The 18449-nt window shown below is 38.4% G+C and overlaps 1 protein-coding gene and 1 long non-coding RNA gene across 4 annotated transcripts in view; one reads left to right on the top strand and one right to left on the bottom strand.

The window, feature by feature from the left end:
- Positions 1-13678, top strand: part of LOC143230044 (uncharacterized) — a 32818-nt gene extending 19140 nt beyond the window's left edge. The window contains exon 3 of the long non-coding RNA XR_013016200.1: positions 12422-13678. This is a non-coding gene — a long non-coding RNA (uncharacterized LOC143230044). The remainder of the gene's footprint in view (positions 1-12421) is intronic.
- Positions 9679-18449, bottom strand: part of LOC143230043 (sushi, von Willebrand factor type A, EGF and pentraxin domain-containing protein 1-like) — a 115047-nt gene continuing 106276 nt past the window's right edge. For all 3 annotated transcript variants that reach the window (XM_076463000.1, XM_076463003.1, XM_076463002.1), the window contains 2 exons: positions 18022-18094; positions 9679-12215 (listed from right to left, as the gene is read on the bottom strand). In XM_076463000.1, coding sequence (XP_076319115.1) covers positions 11924-12215; positions 18022-18094 — 365 coding nt within the window. In that variant the 3' untranslated portion in view covers positions 9679-11923. The remainder of the gene's footprint in view (positions 12216-18021; positions 18095-18449) is intronic.

Raw genomic sequence — 18449 nt, 5'->3', positions numbered from 1 at the left:
TTTTATCAAAATGATATGGTGTAATTGAACAATTCCCGACCCAAAAAAGGACAGAACTTCAAAGTGCGACATAACTTTGGTGCATAAAAGTGTATGAAATTTTTTTGGCATATACATGACGGTTTTTATATATATAAAAAAGTACTCTATATTTGAGAAAGTTCAAGAGGACATGTCACTCACACACCTCGTGAAATTTACCGCAATGTTAAGTGCACTCATGTGAAAAAAAATTAGAACACCATATGAAAGCCTGTGTATCTTTGCAACAATTTTGGATATATAGATATTTAATCTCAATTGTAACAATACTGAGAGATTAAAGTAATATAACTAAACAATTAAAACTGAATAAAAGACTTTTCAAGATCTTCTGTAAAATGTAATTCTACAAAAATGCATATTCTAACTGAGGAAAAAGATAGGACACCCCCACTTAAAATGGCTCAACTCACACACAGGTGTATCACACCAGGTGCACGTGATTAGAAGATCTTTACTCAGCATTGTGAATGAGGCTTGCTCTATTTATAACTCAGACATTTAGTTTGATGTGCTATTGTTTGTCGAAGTGCTCACTTGCACCACGACGTTTTGTGTGCTGGTCTCTGCGTGGGTTTTTCTGCCATTGATTGCCGTGTCCGTCACGGGTGTTTGTCTTGTTTTTGGACCGTGTGCAGTATTGTGTTCAGCTTTAACTGTGGTACTTGGTTGTGTGTTGTGCATGTCCCATGCTGTTTAGCAGCCTTTTCGTGTGTGTTCCTGTTCGAGTTTTCGTGCGTGTGTGTGTGTATGTCGGTATGGCCATCTGGCCATCTGGCTCTCTGCTCGGCCGCGGTCCATTTGCCTTGTGGTGCCCGCGACCACGCTACCCTCGGCGGTGATAGACGCTTTGAATGATGCCATACTGAGTGCTTATAGCTCATTGGAAACGGGCGTTATGTGGCGACGCTGGCGTCGGCCGCCCACGCCCGTCGCCTGCTGAACCAGGAGGAGTTTCCCTTGGGGGACCAGCACGTGCCAGTGGAACTAGCTGGCCTGAAAGTGAAGTGGATCACTCTCTGGTCGGTTCCTTTCGAGATCACTCGCAATGTGATCAAGGATGTGTTGTCGACACAGGAACAGTGCGCAAGATCGAACATGAGGCGCACCGGACACGGCCGACTGTGTGTACGGGGAACCGACGTGTGTGTTTGCACATGAAGACGCTAGTTCCGAACTTCCTTTCTGTGGTCGGGTTCCGGGTAATGTGTCATTACCCAGTAATGCGTCAACTGTGTTGCCACTGTGGCCTTGAGGGCCACCTGTTGGCTGACTGCCAGACCCCGTGGTGCGGGACGTGTCTGGCCATTGGACATGTGGATACTGCTTGCACTGTCAAGTGTAGTGTTTCCGGTGATGGCCACACGACCTCGTGTTGCCTGCAGCGTGTGGCGACATATGCCTCGGTGGCTGCGAGGTCGCCGACAGTATCGGTGTCCGCGAGGGCGAAGAAGACTGGAGCGGCAGCTCCTCCTACTGAGTTGTTCAATGTGGCTGTGGGTAGGGTCCTTCCAAAGGAGGCTTCAGTCCTTCCTTTGTGACCGGATTTAGATGGGACCCCTGTGGTGGTTCAGGATGGCCCGGGTGGCTCTGAGGCATCCCTCGTCTCTGTAGAGGCTCTGGCCTCCCTGTCGGGTGGTGTGGGGGTTGGGAGCTGTGTGAGCAACCTCGATCCTGCCACCCCTGTTTGTGTGGGAGTGGGTCCATCTGAGGAGAGTTCTGCCCCGATGTTTGGGATGGGTCTGTGGGGGTGTTTGGTGTCTTCATGGAGCTCCTGGCTTTCCCTGCTGGAACTACTGAGGCTGGGGGTCTTGAGGGTCCCTCGGCCCAGGCTTTGAGGTTGGAGGATGTTCCAGCTCCCTCCCCCAAGGTGCAGACCCCCAATGCTGGACGAGTTGCCATCACCTAGCTAATTCGCCAGTTTCCTGGACTTTTTAGTCTTCCCTTACTCTCTGGCTTGAGTGAGGACAGTGAGGAGGTGCTGGGACTTTGCAGCCCCATTATGTTGCCGGACTTCGGTCCGGATGTTTCTCGTGTGTAGTGGCAGTGGTCGGATGTCGGCAGCCGCTGCTGCAAAGAGGGGTGGGGTTGGGTAGCGCCAAGAGGCCGCACGCCCAATGCCTCCCTCAACATTGTCAAAGCAGCAGCGTCACTAACTTCTTCCCTCTGATTGGTTGATGGGTTTTTCCTGCATCACACTTAACATCTAGGGGATGCATAGTGTTGTTAAGCAATTCTATGCATTCTTCCTGTTCAACTGCTTTGCAGTTTCTGCTATATTTTTGCGGGAGGCCCATTTTGCCTCTTGGAGGGACCATTTTTCCTTTTCCTCCCGTTACCCTGTCCGTGCCTTCTGGTCGTTTGGCACTACACGTTCGCGTGGGGTGGGGATCCTTTTTCACCCACACTTTAATGGAACCATGCTCGCATCACATGGTAATGTTGAGGGGCGGGTGGTGTATGTTGTTATTGTCACTGGGGGTCGTAAGATTCGGCTTGTCAATGTCTATGCACATGCCCGGCCTAAGGAGCGGGAGGCCTTCTTTTCAGGCTTGGACAAGTTCATGGTTACACAGGCCGATATCGTTCTTGGTGGCGACTTCAACTGTGTTTTGGATCTTCACCTCGACAAGATTGGGGGTGATTTTCTTTGTAGTGATCAATATACAATGTCTCTGCGTGTAGTGCTGTCGAATTTCGACTTTTCCGATGTCTGGCGGGCACTGCATGGGTCTGTTTTTGTGACTACCTGGTCCAGTCGTGGCATTTCATCTCGCTTTGACCAGTTCTATGTGACACCTGGCCTTTGACTGAGCCTTGGCAGGTCTGCTGTTTATTGAGTTTGGGATGTTCTCGTTTTACATGTTTGACCATCGGGCGTTTCTCACCACATTCCGGGATTTTGTTCCTGTTTTTTGGGGCCCCGGTGTGTTGCGGCTCAACATCTTTTTCCTTGCCGAGGATGAGGTTGGAGACGCTTTGCTTGCCCTTGTTTGGGAGCTCTGTTCTGTCGAGTCTGTCACCGGGTCTTGGTGGGCGGATCTCAAGGAAGCCTGTGCCTCTTTGCTGAGGAAGCTGGCATGCGGCTTTCGCGGACCCGCCGCCTGGCCTTGCAGGGCAACCAGGACATCTTGGCTGCCTTGCTTCGTGGCAGACCAACGGATTGCTGGGTCCTCTCGAACATTGAAACACTTTGTAGGGAAATAGATTTGGACTATTCCAAACTGTTCCGTTTGGCGAGCGTCTCTAGTCTGATCGAGTTGCTCGATCCCAGATCTGCCACTATGGTTCTGCTGTACAAGGCACTGGAGATGGCTAAGACCAGACGCATCTCCAGTCTGGTGTTGGAGAATGGTCGATTGTCATCTGACATCTCCGACATTCTGGATGCGTGCCTCTGCTACTATCGCCGTTTATTTTCTGCTTCACCCGTGGACGAGGGGTTGTGGGATGACATTACTCAGTTTTTGCTCTCTCTCGACCCTTCCTTTCACGAACAGCTGGTGAAACCAGTCTTCTTAGGCGAGTGTTGGTTGACCATTCGGTTCACGCCACTTGGTAAGTGTCCTGGGCTGGATGGGCTGTTGGTGGAATTTTACAGCCACGTGTGGCATATCGTCGGACCCTCCTTCGTCCGACTTTTTAACGACTGTCTGGCTGCGGGATTTCTGCCGCCAGAAACGCTGGATGGGCTAATTACACTTATCTGTAAGGATCCTACCCAGTCTGAAGATCTTTCTTCATGGCCGACCCATTTCTCTACTGAACGTGAACGCAAAGATTATTTCTAAGGTCCTGTGTGCCCGATTGGGCGCAGTCATGCCTTCCTTGGTCCGCTGCACTCAGACTTGTGGCGTGCAGGGCAGGAGTATCCAACAAAATCTGGCGCTTCTCAGGGACCTGTTACATTACATCATGGATTGGGATATCTCTGCAGTCTTTGTGTCTCTCGATCAGAGCAAAGCTTTTGATCGAATTTACCATGGGTTTCTATGGTTTGTTCTGGAGAGATGTGGCCTCACTCCAGTTTATGTCTGATACGTGCAAGCCTTGTACGCGACCACTTTGAGCAGGCTCTTGGTTAACGGGTACCTGACGTTCTCCTTTCCCATCTTGCAGGGGGTTCATCAGGGCTGCTCGTTGTTCCCAATGCTTTACGTGTTGTTTATCGAGTGCCTGCTCTCTCATCTGTACCACTCGGTCTCTGTGTGTGGCCTCTAGATGCCGGGGTGTTCGTGAGTGACGTATGTCACGCATACAGACGATGTGAACATATTCCTCGAGAACCTTAAATCCTTAGGTTCAGCACTGGCCATCGTCCATCATTGCTCTCGGGCCAATACCATCCAGCTAAATATCTCCAAGTCTCGTGTACAACGTTTTGGCAAATGGGCCTCATCTGCTCACTCCCTGTTTGGTCTGGATTGGACCCCCTCCTCGATCACCTGTTTCGAGTTCGTGTTCTCGCGGGTCCTGGGGCTGCTTGGGAAGGGGTGGTTTAGTGTGTTGGTCGGCTGTGCATGATTACCGTTACTGCCCTTTTTTAATCTGTTGGACAGGTGGTGAGGAGTATCCTCCCCTTGGTCTGGTACCTGGGGGCCGTCCTTCCTCTGGATGACTGCACTGCTCGTGCCATGTCTGCCCCTTCCTGTGGGGTGGCAAGCCTGAGGCGGTGTCTCAGCACTCCTTGATGCTGCCGTCTCGTAGGGGTTGCCTGGGCATCCCATGCATCTAGGACCAGTGTTTTTCCCTTCTTCTTTCCGTTACCTTTCGCTGTCTGTCTTTAAAGGGTCACTCCTGTTGCCACCTCATGAGATTCTTGGTTGGCACGGGGCACAGTCTCTTTGGTATTCCTTTGAGCCTGCAGACACCTATGTGTTTTGACCATCCTCCCTGGTACATAGACGCTCCTTCTGATGTACTGACGGACTCCAGTTCTCTCTGCCACCTGCTGGTCCCTGCATGTACCCATGGTATCGAACGATAACATCCTGCTCTGCCATAGGACTTTGTTTGGGGTCGCGTTTGCGCTGCACCATGTTGATTGCTACTTCCAGGCTATCAACTGGCGTGTGGTGCATAATATCCTGCCGGTGAGGTAGCGTACCTACTTGTGGAACTCGTGTACAACTGAGTTGTGTCCCGTGTGTCACATGCAGGTAGAGTCTGTCTTGCACAGATTGGTCCTCTGTCTGACGTCGGTGGAGATCTGGGAAAAGGTTGCGGGCCTTTTCCGGGTCCCGTCCCTCACGGCGGAGACCATCCTGTACCATGTACCTGTCCCTGTTCCCAGCCACCTGGCCTTTACCTTTCAGTACACAATTACCATCTTTAAATACGCCATCTGGCTTGCTTGGAACAACTTGGTCTTCGAGCAGGCTCCGGTGTCGTACTTTTCGATACTGGGTAGGGCCAGGTATCTGCTGTTACTCTGCTTTAAACATATAGTTTCATGTTACATATGTTGTCTTTCTAGAAAGAAAAAAAGTGACTATTTGTATTTATTTCAATTTTTTGGTCAAATCGACCAACCCCGTATAGAGTTATGGCAGAGAAAATAACGTGTGAAATATGAGATGAAAAATATTTTTAATATTGTGACGTACTGAGAGGGTGCGATCCACCTCGGGTAACATCCAGGAAGGGGGGCTGTCATTGGGACATTTGAAATGACAGTACAAGATTACAAACAAAATGAAAATTTCGCCAAAGTAAAGAAGATATTTTCAAACTATTGCAACAAAAATGTTTGTTGTATTGCAAAAATGTATTGCAACTCTAAAAATGTTGTTTGTAATTTTATTGGCAATACAAAATTACAAACGAAATATTAAATATTTGATAAAAATTGCATCGAAAAGTAAACGTTTGTTGAGCATAACTGTAACTGACATTCCAAGTCTGATTCACTTGACTCTGTGACTTCACATACATGAGGTATGTTTAATTACATAATTATGATAAAGTGCTTGTGTTTGTAACAGTATCACATTACTTATACCAGTGTCCAATAATTTTTGACAATGTGGTATCATGGTGATGTTTAAGTGTTTTTAAATGCATCGTCGTGATGTTATAGAAACTCGTGTTTATGAATGGTGGTCCCCATGACTACTGATGATGAGTAAAAAGACGCAGAAAGTCACATTTTGCACTAAACTTTAAACTTGATTTTTCTACAAATATGACTACTGAAGTGACAATGTGTATAAGTGAATGACGACTATGTGGTGATCTTACAATGGTGGCAGTGTTATGACTGCAGTGAAATATGTTAATACATACATGCTTAATATAGTAAACACCGTTTCAGATTTACACGAACAACTACAATACTATTCTATATTGAATTAGTACTAATGCTTATTGGCTTAGCTATCTTAGTTTCAGCAATTTTATAATGTCTAGTGTAGTATCATTGTATATTTAATATGTTATTAATGCTACTGTTTAATAAATAATTATATCAATTATAATAGCTAGCGTTATACCATACCATTTTGCATTAGTGTTAATGCAATATCATTGATAATTAACTATCTCTACTTGTCTAGATTGATAACCTGATAACTCAATGGTTATCTGGTTGAAAAAAAATTGAGAACCATTTGTTTGAAGCTTTTCTGTTGTAATAATTTTTACTTCCTTATTTGCTGGATATACTGTTAATTTTCATTTTGTCAGTCATCTAGTTATTTGTAAGTAATGCACATAGTTTTCTGCTTTCTCAGGAGTTGCGTTTGCATTTAACCACTCCCATCCCCCAAAATTAGACAATGTCTCCAGTTTATGTATTTCAAGTCATAATACCATCTGATTTTGAAATTTTGCAGAAAACATCCATATGAATCAAAACGCCTCTGTTAATTGCACCAAAGAAAAATGAATAAAGGAGAACAGGTAGCTCAGGCAATGTCTGGATCAATTTTGAAGTATGCGACACCTTCAACATCAAGAGCAATAAGTGACAGTCCTGAAGATATTTAGCCTGGTGAATCTGAAAGACAAATCCAAAAATCATCTTTACCAGAGGATTAAAGTGAGAGAGTAAAAAAATAACAATTCATCTTCTAAAAGAAGTGAAACTGATAAAGGGGAAGGAGACGCCAGCAGAAGCCCATGGAAACAGAAAAACTGTTAAAGAAGATGGATAGATTTAATTTATTCTGATGTCACTGCTTTTCCGATTCCGGCTTCAAAAGACTTAAGATTTTTTTCTTATTAAGAGGGAAAGTGAACCTTCCAAAATAGGAATGGGCCTTTCAATGCAGTTCAAATACAATGAGAGAAATCCAAAGGAAAGAGTCGACAGCTGACCACTGCATGGTGTTATAAAGCTCTGCCAAATGGCAAGAAAGTCTTAAGAACATGGATGGTTTATTTTCCGTCAAAAGAAAGTTTGCTTTTCCTGCAAACTCTTTGTTCTTGAAGACAAGGGAATTAGAAAATTCAGCTTTGTCACTGGGTTTCAAGCACAGTGAAAGCTAAATCTGGAGTAATAGAAGACCTTTGGAGCAGGGTTGAAATTAAAAAACAACAACATTTATCAAGTTCATCAAGTAGCAATAGACAAGGAATGAAAAATGGAGGGATATTTTACATCATCTCTTGGACCTAACCTAGTTTCTGGCTAACCAGAATCTTCCTTTTCATGATCAGAAAGAGAACATGTCATCAGCAAACAAAGAAAACTTTATGGAATTGGTAGAGTTGCTGTTACATTAAGATCCAATTTTGAAAGAGCATTTTATAAAGATTAAGCATTCTATTCCACCTATGAGGAGAGTGGCTTCGTATTTATCTCCATAGATTCAGAACGAGTTCATTTGCCTTTTGGGGAATTGCGTCACGGAGAAAATTGTGGTTGATATCAAGAAAGCAAAGTATTTTGGGATTTTTTTGGCAACACTTTTGATTTGTCCCACACTGATCAGATGTGTGAAGTGATCAGCTATGTCCACATTGAATGTGACAAACTTGAAGTAAAGGAATCATTCTTGGGCTTCTTTCTAAAGTCAAAGATCAGCGAGATTAATCCCAAAGCTTTGTTTATGCCTTGCGCAAATCATTCTATTATTCTTTGCAGAGTGCACTCAATTGGAAACATTTATTCATTTGCAACTTTTGGAACCTTGGAGAGTATTCCTTCTCTTCAGTATCATCTCATTGATGGGAAATGAGGATGGAAAATGTAGGCATGACAGGTAAAATACTTTCCCAGACAAGATGGAGTGCTCGTCATGACGCTGTGAATCCAAAAAGCAAATTTTGGAAAACTAACCTCAATTCATGGAGTACTATGCGATCTAAAAAGAAATGTGGACACAAGAGGATTAAGCTCAAACTTTGCTGTCTGCTGTATGTGATTTTTCTCTTTTTGAGTTACCTTTCTTTTGGGGTGGAATCCTATAAGAAATTAATTTCATACAACATTGCTTGGAAACATTTGGAATCAGCTTTGAAAAGTGCATTGAGAAGCTCCAAGCTCTAAAACTGTTTTTGAAGATCAGCGCAATGAAACTGTGGAGTGGACTATTCATTGTGCAACTACAAGATGGACACTGCCATAAATAGTAAAAGGATGACAAGAGCTGGCAAAGAATGCTGGTTTCACATTGCCAGGGGAAATAAAAACAACTTTGTTTGAATGTCTTGATTGCTTTCATGAAGAATTGGAGATTTGTTCTAAGGCAACGGATCAGATGGTGTCAGTTACCGCTGTTATTCAGCCACTCTGATTGTTGCAACAGAAGAAAAACTTCGATATACTGAAATATAAATATTTTAGTTTCTTAAAAATACTTTAATAAAAATATTTCTATATGAAAGACTTGTAATGGTAAACGAAAGAGCGACAAATTACGTGAAGATATACACAAAATTAAAAGTGAGCAGCATCACATCTTTTAACAAATTTTGAACGAGTAGAAATAGGTCACATGGTTGGTCAAATTGACGAAGCCCGTGTTGAAAGTGTTCACTAAATACTAAAAATGCTTTTAGACTGGAAATCATATTAATCTTGTATATGTTTTAACCAGCCTTTGATAAATAGCTACCAGATTATTCCTCTCAAAATCGTCGGGTGTATGTCTCCTTTTTTGTCACCGCTATTTAAACTACTGCAATAATTATTTTAAAAAAAATACACACAGGCATGGACGGGTGATTAAGGCGTTCGATTGACGGGTTCGAATCCCCGTCATATCGTCGTTATTACATCTGCATGATGCGACGCTAGTCTTTGATCAGCAATATGTACTGTGCAGCTGTTTGTAGAGTGTTACGAAAAGCAGTAATATGTATAATTTCTGCTTGTTTTTGAATTTCGCGCAAGGCTACACGAGGGCCGTCTGCGCTAGCCGTCCATTATTTATCAGTGTAAGACGAGAGGGAAGGTCATCACCACCCACCGCCAACTCTTGGGGTACTCTTTTTACCAACGAATAATGGAATTGACCGCCACATTAATAACGCCCCCACGGATGAATGGGCGAGTATGTTTGGTGTGACAGGGATTTGAACCTGCGACCCTCATATTAAAAATCGAGAGCCTTAACCACCTGGTCATGATGGGCCACATGAAAAATAAAAGCAGGGAATGCAAGTTTAATGACATCAAACTCAATCATTGAATTTACAGTGAAAAAAATTAAATTTATTTATGACTTGAGGTACAAAAATATATGCAGAGTAAAACTCATAAAATATTCCATCTGTAGATAACTTATCTTGTTCTATCTTTGCCTGATAACTTTTTAATATTTTAATTTATTTAAAAAATAATCTAAAATATATTGTTCTAATACAAATATTTGTAACACCCTTTAAAAAAAATATAAACAATTTTTACATGAATTTTACAAGTGTCAAAAAGTATATACAGTTTTTGCAGAATTAAATACGTAAAAACAATAAAACCAAAAACAAGTTCTCGTATTTCACTACACTTGTTCCAATTATCTAAAACAGTGATAATAACTCAAGTAATTTGATTAACTTTAAATGCAAGTAGTTGTATAAAACTAAAGTGCATATAATTAATTTCTTTGTAAGGTTTGGTTATAATGCTACAAATAAAATAACTGATTTTAGATCATTATATTTAATGTGCATTTCAAGTGATATTATATATACGTATGTAAGCTGTCAAAAAATCCCTTTAAACACCATTTTAGTTTCAGCATAAATCGTTATTTTTTATCATAACAAACAGATAATTATCCATTTTCTGTGCTTTAATGCAAGGTGATAAATAAGGACATCAAAAGGTTCGATAAACACAGGCAACTCTTACTATACGTGCCTTGATACATTCAAGTTATGCTAGTCTATAATAACTAAAAAGGAGACTTAAAATACACGTTACGCTTCACAATAACTGTTTTAAGCTTCAGCTTAAATTTGTGTATTTTAAAACTTCCTAAAAATTAATTTTCAAGGTGTTTAGTTCAAAATTTCTTTGTGAAATTCTAAAAGGGGTAGAACTTTTTTCATTTGTGGCTTATTCAGGTTAGGCTTGCACAGAAAATATGGAGACATTTGTTTTAGTAAAAGAAATAAATAATATTGTTTTTATTAAAATATAGTTTGAATATAATGTTTATATGATTATCACTTCATAAATATTCAACTTTGTGGTGTACCGCTAGTTTTAAACTTCCCATTTCTTTGTTATCTGTGGTTATTTTCATTTATGTACTTTCTTCAATTGTTTGTATTCTTGATTTTATAAGGCATGAGTAAGAACAATAAACCTACTATGAATGAAACATCAAATTATTAACCCTTTTATCATGTTCAGAATTTAGGTGTCTGTTATATTTCAAGTCATACTAACCCAGTGAGATTTCACACAAATTGAAACAGTTAAATTGATCAAATACTTTTTTCCGTTAACTTTTACTCTTTTATAGTAGTATTGGAATACTTGTTTATTAATCAAAGCTACACAATGGGCTATCTGTGCTCTGCCCATCATGAGCATCAAAACTCCAATTTTAGCTTTTGTTAGCTGAGACTTACTGTTGAGCTACAGGATATTACGTTTTGGAAATTAATACAAAGTTCTTACTATAAGAAAATATATTTTAAAATATATTTAATTACCTTGTAACATTATGGAAACTGGCGTTAGGTCAAACATATCTGAAAAGGGAAGGTTAATCCATTTTATAACTGTTGTTGCTATGACCACAGCTCAATATATCATAGATATATGGGCTAAAGTTCTCACTTTCATACAGAAATGGTGGAATTTTTATCTTTATTAAAATACTGTGATTATATTTTGAAAACCAAACCCTGGTGAATGTCAAGTTGCTAGATTGCTGTGTCCTGCTTGATTTCAACATGTTTTAAAACAACAATGTAAAAGTATCCTAACACTTCAATAATTCCAAAAATCTAGTAAGCTTCCTTTCATTGTGTCTACATTAGTAGTTAATGCAATGCTATATTTGCAATACATCTTTAGAAACAGTCTGAAGTTAAGGTAACTGTTTTCAGCTGCCAGAGACTCCATCTTATCTTTATAAGTTGATCCCTTCAGGTGTTTCTTATATTTTTGTAAGTGCTGATACTTCAACCTTAATAGTAACCTTTTATATCATTAATTACATTCAACGTTTTTTTTTTTTTTCAAATCAGTGGCTTGTTGCAAATGAACATGAAAATTTCAAACAGTTAAAATAAACTTCCATTTTACCAAGCAGTCAATAAATCTTAAGACTCTAGTAGTGTGTGTAACTTGATACAGCTGTGAGGCCAGGAATTCCTCTGCAAGTCTTCTTTAAATTGCATTCTTTCAAAAGTATATGTATGGCCCAGTCATGGTTACCATTTGAACATGGTCAGTTATAAGAAGTATATCTCAGTTACATTAGATATTGTTTGTACTAGCCACAGCACCTGTTTTGTCAGTTGTATTAGATGAATTGAAACTCTGTCCATTCACTGTAACATTAGCATAAATAGGTGGCTGATGGTTTGAATTAAAAGTAACTAGACCATTTGGATTATGTCTTATAGCTCCACTTTCACCTAAACTATTTGGACCTCCTCCACCATCTAATTCTACACCAAAGTTTGAATAAGATAAGACAGATGCTTCTTTTCCTGATGGTCTGTGGACAGGAACATTTTCTGTATTCTTAATTGGTCTGGCTTTTTTCCTATAATTATAAAACAGAAAAATGACATGAACAGGTTTTTTTTAGGGTTAAACATCAAGTGAACGTATGTGACAAAATGTATAAAAATAAAAAAAACGTAATCAGTATGTTATCTGAAAGGCTACAACATAAGGTCTTAGAACTAGAGTATATTAGCAATGACTATGAGGTCTGATCAAAATGTTCTAAGACTTCTTTTGTTACAGGTGCCAGTACAGAGGCACTGAGCTTCACCGAGGTGTGTACAAATAGTGATCTACCCCATGAACAAGCCATTTCTCCAGGCCTTATATCCATGTTGTGAAAAACGTGTTCAAAGACAGATGTATCTCTTGCCCTTGTTGTAATAAAAATGGACAAAACCAAAAACTAACATGTTTGCATCACGTTTTGTGTGAAAAATAGTAAAGGAGGAACAGAAATCCTTGAAATATTAGGTATTGTCTTTGGTGATGATGACTGCTTAAGTAAAGCTGTCGTTTATCAGTGGATACAAGGCTTTTAAGATGGCCAGGAATTTGTTAAAGATGACCTATGTTATGGGCAACCATTGATATTGTCCACTGATGAAACAGTCACTAAGGTGAAAAAAGAAATTCAATGTGATTGACAATTAACTATCTGTGAAACTGCTGATAAACTGGACATTTCCTGTGGATTGTGTCAAGTGATTTTAATTGAAAAACTCTGCACATGTCAAGTGTCTCAAAATTTGTTCCAAGGCTGTTGATGGATGACCAAAAGTTTCACCATTGAAAAGTGCGTGAGGATCTGAAAAGAAGGCTAGAAATTGATCCTCGCTTCATCAATGTCATTATTACTGGTGATGAGTCATGGATACATGATTATGATCCTGAAATGAAACTTCAGTCATCGCAGTGGAAGTCTCCATCATCACCACATCCAAAAAAGGCATGACAGTCTCGATCAAATGTGAAGACAATGTTGATCATGTTTTTTATGTTTGAAGTATCGTTCATCATGAATTTGTACCTCATGGTCAGACAGTTAACCAGGCCTTTTATAAAAAGGTCTTAATTCGCTTGATAGAGAAAGTTAGAAGAAACTGCTGCAAGCTATGGGAGAATGGTTGCTGGTTTCTTCCTGATGACAACATGCTTTCACACACTGCTGTGTCTGTTCAAGAATTTTGGGTAGAAAAAACATTCCTGTGATACTACATCCTCCCATATTATCCCGATTTTGCCCCATGTGATTTTTTTTTCTGTTCTCAAGAATCAAAATTATGTTGAAATGAAAGAGATTTGATGACATTCCAACCATTCATAATAATGTGAAAACAGAAAGTAGTCACATAACAGTTTAATACTTCCAGCATTGCTTCTGAAAATGGCAGGAACATTGGAACAAGTGTGTATCAGCCGAGGGACATTACTATGAAGGAGATAACATATAATAATGATGTATGTACATTATTCTTTGGAATAAAAGTGAAGTCTTAGAACTTTTTGATCACAACTCGTATTTTATTAATGTCTAACTTTGAACCAAAGAATTTTATTTAATTTATTATTCTTATGAACAGTGTAAAACATTTAAGAAAGTTATACACTTTGTTTAATCATTCTTTATTGGTGCTCACAGCAAACTACGAATAATAAAAATAACAGTTCTTAATAACTACATAACATGACTAAGTTATTACATGGATGCTTCAGCTAATAATCTAATTTATAGAACAGTATATCTCAGTCAGAAATAGAGCTTAACTTATCATAAAAACATGGGTTGTCAAATGTTTTTGAGATTTTGATGAGCTAGTTGTAAGTACAAATAGGATTACATTATGAAATAAGAGAGGTCTGGTGAGAAGTTAACTTGTAGATTGTGAAATTCCAACAGCAATAACCTGATGTTTATATTATAACACTACATACAAAATGAGTTATTTTCAATAGAACTAGTAAACCTTTTTAATTAAGTAGAGAACACTAGAAACACTTCCTGTCATTTTGTTTGAAGCTTGAAATCAAGAAAAGAAGTTAAGTGATGTAACTCAAAAAACGTCAAGTTAGTGAAAGTGACGTAGACTACATGATTGTTAGTTTAGCCTGGATTTAAAAGTACGTTTCACAGTTTAACAAATAAAGGAGAATAATTTATATTGTCAAAGGGTGTTGTAAATTAATTAAAACCACCTGTGTAGACACTGACGAAAAGAGGACAATTATTTAAAGTTCTAGATACAACTGTGGTAACTTGTGGGGTAACATAAGTGAGTTATTCCCAAATACTCCTGTGATAAAAGTAGAGAAAAACAATTCTTGTCAATTGGATTCTTAAGTAATTGAATCAACCTGTGTGAACTTTCAATAAGAAAATATAATTATGTGGAGTTTTAGATAAAACTGTGATATTCTATAGTGTAAAGAATTTTGGTACACCAATTTGTTTTGCAACATATTATTTTAAAGCAAATGGATTGTGTGGTGTCCAATTATTTTCTTAATTTATCACCAACAAGTTGTAGACACCTACTGTAAAAGAACTGTGGTCCTTCTAAAACTTGAAAAAAAAAACACACAAAAAAACATTCTTTCTGACGTGTTGGAATTCATATTCCTACACTGTAACAGAAGACATCTTTGCTAATCTGATGAAACATAATCATGTTGCAATTTTGTGGTATAGGACGTCAATGTTAACATTTTGAAAAGCATATTCTAGACAGGTTAAAACCTATAGTTTTATTAAAATTATAGATAAGCAGCAAAACAGAACAAAGTAACATGAACGGTTTGATTAGTAAATAAAAATGAATTTTCAACTACAACAAAAAAGTTGCATGATAGAATTCTATTATCAGTAAATTTCTTTAAAACTGCTGTTCATTAAAAGATGTGTAGTTACACTGGCACTCCTTTTTCAAAATGATACTTATTAGGGCTAGCATATATTACCATAACACTTTCTTACATCTTGCATACTAGGTATTCAGTTTTTTACAAAAGCAATGCTGTCACTAAATGTCGCTTCCTATGCTCCACCATAATGCTACATGTATTGGTTTGATAGTTGTGTTTTGTTTATATACATACAACATCTTTTGTACAAGTAATAAGCATTATACAAATCAAAAGATCAAATTTTGTACGAGTGGCATTTCATGTGTGATTACTATTCAAACATTGTCAAATGGTATCTGTTAAAATAAAATTAAAAAACACACTAGACACTGCTTGAATACCACCTGATAAAACATGGAACTTTTAGAAGAACCTTTAAATCCTAGCTAGTGAACAAATTTCCAAATGCTTAAATCATTTTATAAACTTTTAAAGAGGTTCTAGTCATTAAGCCACACCTCTATCACATGACATAAAACCTCCCTCTGAAGAAACAATAATACAAATGTCTAACTTAAAACAAAAAAGGCAACAACATTATACTCAGCCATACACAGTCCCTGCTAGTCTGGCATAAGTCAGTTCTCTACGTTGTGTCGTTTAAGAGAAGAATGGATCATGACTTAATATGAGTATTGTTTTCTAGGAAACAATGCATTCTCATCATTATAAATAATATATTTTGTGCATTATGTTTGATTAGCTATGCTCTTTAGTTCATATATATATATATATGTGTGTGTTTAGTTCCGATGGATATAGGTAGCAATGTTTTATCAGACGTTCATATCAATTCAGTTTCTTTTAAGGTATGACATTTCATTTTTGAGGAACTGGTACAATATTCTAATTTTCCTGATGTCAAGATTACAGATAATGATGAGATAGTTTAATTAATATATCACTTTAAATTAAAAACTAAATACTTTCTTAATATAAACATTACTGAACTACTTATAGAATAGTTTAATATTCCATATACTGTTTGAGAGAGTAAACATACCTTGTTAAATCACGAATCTGTCCTAACTGTAACTTAATCATAACATTTAAAAACATTGCATGCATCAACAATGCGCACTTACAGCACACAATCAAACCACCTCAAGCTGTAACACAGTGACATTATACCATTGCTTCAGTCAACAATGGGCACTTACAGCACACAATCAAACCACCTCAAGCTGTAACACAGTGACATTATACCATTGCTTCAGTCAACAATGGGCACTTACAGCACACAATCAAACCACCTCAAGCTGTAACACAGTGACATTATACCATTGCTTCAGTCAACAATGGGCACTTACAGCACACAATCAAACCACCTCAAGCTGTAACACAGTGACATTATACCATTGCTTCCATCAACAATGGGCACTTACAGCACACAATCAAACCACCTCAAGCTGTAACACAGTGACATTATACCATTGGTTCAGTCAACAATGGGCACTTACAGCACACAATCAAACCACCTCAAGCTGTAACACAGTGATATTATACCATTGCTACCATCAACAATGGGCACTTACAGCACACAATCAAACCACCTCAAGCTGTAACACAGTGACATTATACCATTACTTCAGTCAACAATGGGCACTTACAGCACACAATCAAACCACCTCAAGCTGTAACACAGTGACATTATACCATTGCTTCCATCAACAATGGGCACTTACAGCACACAATCAAACCACCTCAAGCTGTAACACAGTGACATTATACCATTGCTTCAGTCAACAATGGGCACTTACTGCACACAATCAAACCACCTCAAGCTGTAACACAGTGACATTATACCATTGCTTCAGTCAACAATGGGCACTTACTGCACACAATCAAACCATCTCAAGCTGTAACACAGTGACATTATACCATTGCTTCAGTCAACAATGGGCACTTACTGCACACAATCAAACCACCTCAAGCTGTAACACAGTGACATTATACCATTGCTTCAGTCAACAATGGGCACTTACAGCACACAACTGAACTACCTCAAGCTGTAACCCAGTGATATTATACCATTGCTTCAGTTAACAATGGGCACTTACTGCACACAATCAAACCACCTCAAGCTGTAACACAGTGACATTATACCATTGCTTCCATCAACAATGGGCACTTACAGCACACGATCAAACCATCTCAAGCTGTAACCCAGTGATATCATACCAAAAATAGTCATAAAAACACACTTCATAAAACACGTATCCTTAACGCTAACTTTTTAAAACATGCTTCTATCAAGAGAAGGCACATACAGCATAATCTAACCACCTCAAGCTGACAACCTGTGTAATCCAGTGACCTCCTACCAACAATATGGTCAGAAAAACACACCGAGTCAAACCTTCATGCAGCAGTTAGTTTATTTAATATTTATGAAGCTGAGAGTACCGTCAGCAGTTGAATATAAATACACTGAATTAGGAAGCTAACAAGCCAGCCTTGATGAATATGGATCCTTCCTACTAGTACTCTGAGCCTGACACTTTTCTAACTGAGCTACAAAGATAACTCATCCTGACCATTACAAAATCAATAATATGATGATGCCATTGTTTACATCATACTGTCATACTTTCCTCATCTTCTAGAAATAAACAACTAAACAATATTTTTCAGAAAACAAATAATTCACTAGCATTGTTAAGAAAATTTAATTAACTAAACAGAAATAAATGTGGTTGTACCAAAACTTATACTGCAACATACAATGTTGATAAGGCCTTTTGCCCATTACATGGCTCTTTATGCACATTTGCTGGAATTGAAAGAAATTTCTTAGATAATTGAATGAGAAAAAAGTATGATTTCTGATTTAACTACAAAATAAGAAATCCTTTTTAAAACACAGATATTAAATGTTGGAATGAAATTCATAAGCACTTAGTTCGTCAGATTCATTTAACCCTAATACTGATACTTACGTTTTGATACAAACAACCACAATAATTATAATCAGAACTAAGACAGCACCAATACCAACAGCCACAGCAATCCCTGCAAACAACAAAAAAAAAGTGTTTGTGATAAAAGAATTAACTTTGAAGGGTTTCAACTTACATAAATATACATATATATATATACACACACACTATGAACAATTTTAATAAATTTATATTCCTAAAGAAATGATTGTAAAGTTTTAACATGAAAGAGTTTCAGATACTTCATTTTCTCATTAAGACTACAGCATACACTTTTGATTGGATGAGCATATTTATCCTCAAGTACAAAAGTTAAGGTGCTAAAAGCTGCGAATGGACACCTCAATGTGATTTCACTGTGTACAAGACTTTAACCTAAAGTTGTATAAGTTGATATTTTACTAAAGGAATATTATTACTTCATTTTC

This window comes from Tachypleus tridentatus, chromosome 10, assembly GCF_004210375.1.
Source record: "Tachypleus tridentatus isolate NWPU-2018 chromosome 10, ASM421037v1, whole genome shotgun sequence".
Classification (NCBI taxonomy): Eukaryota; Metazoa; Arthropoda; class Merostomata; order Xiphosura; family Limulidae; genus Tachypleus; species Tachypleus tridentatus.
Note: the sequence above shows the minus strand (reverse complement) of the source record. Positions and strands in the feature narration are given on the sequence as shown.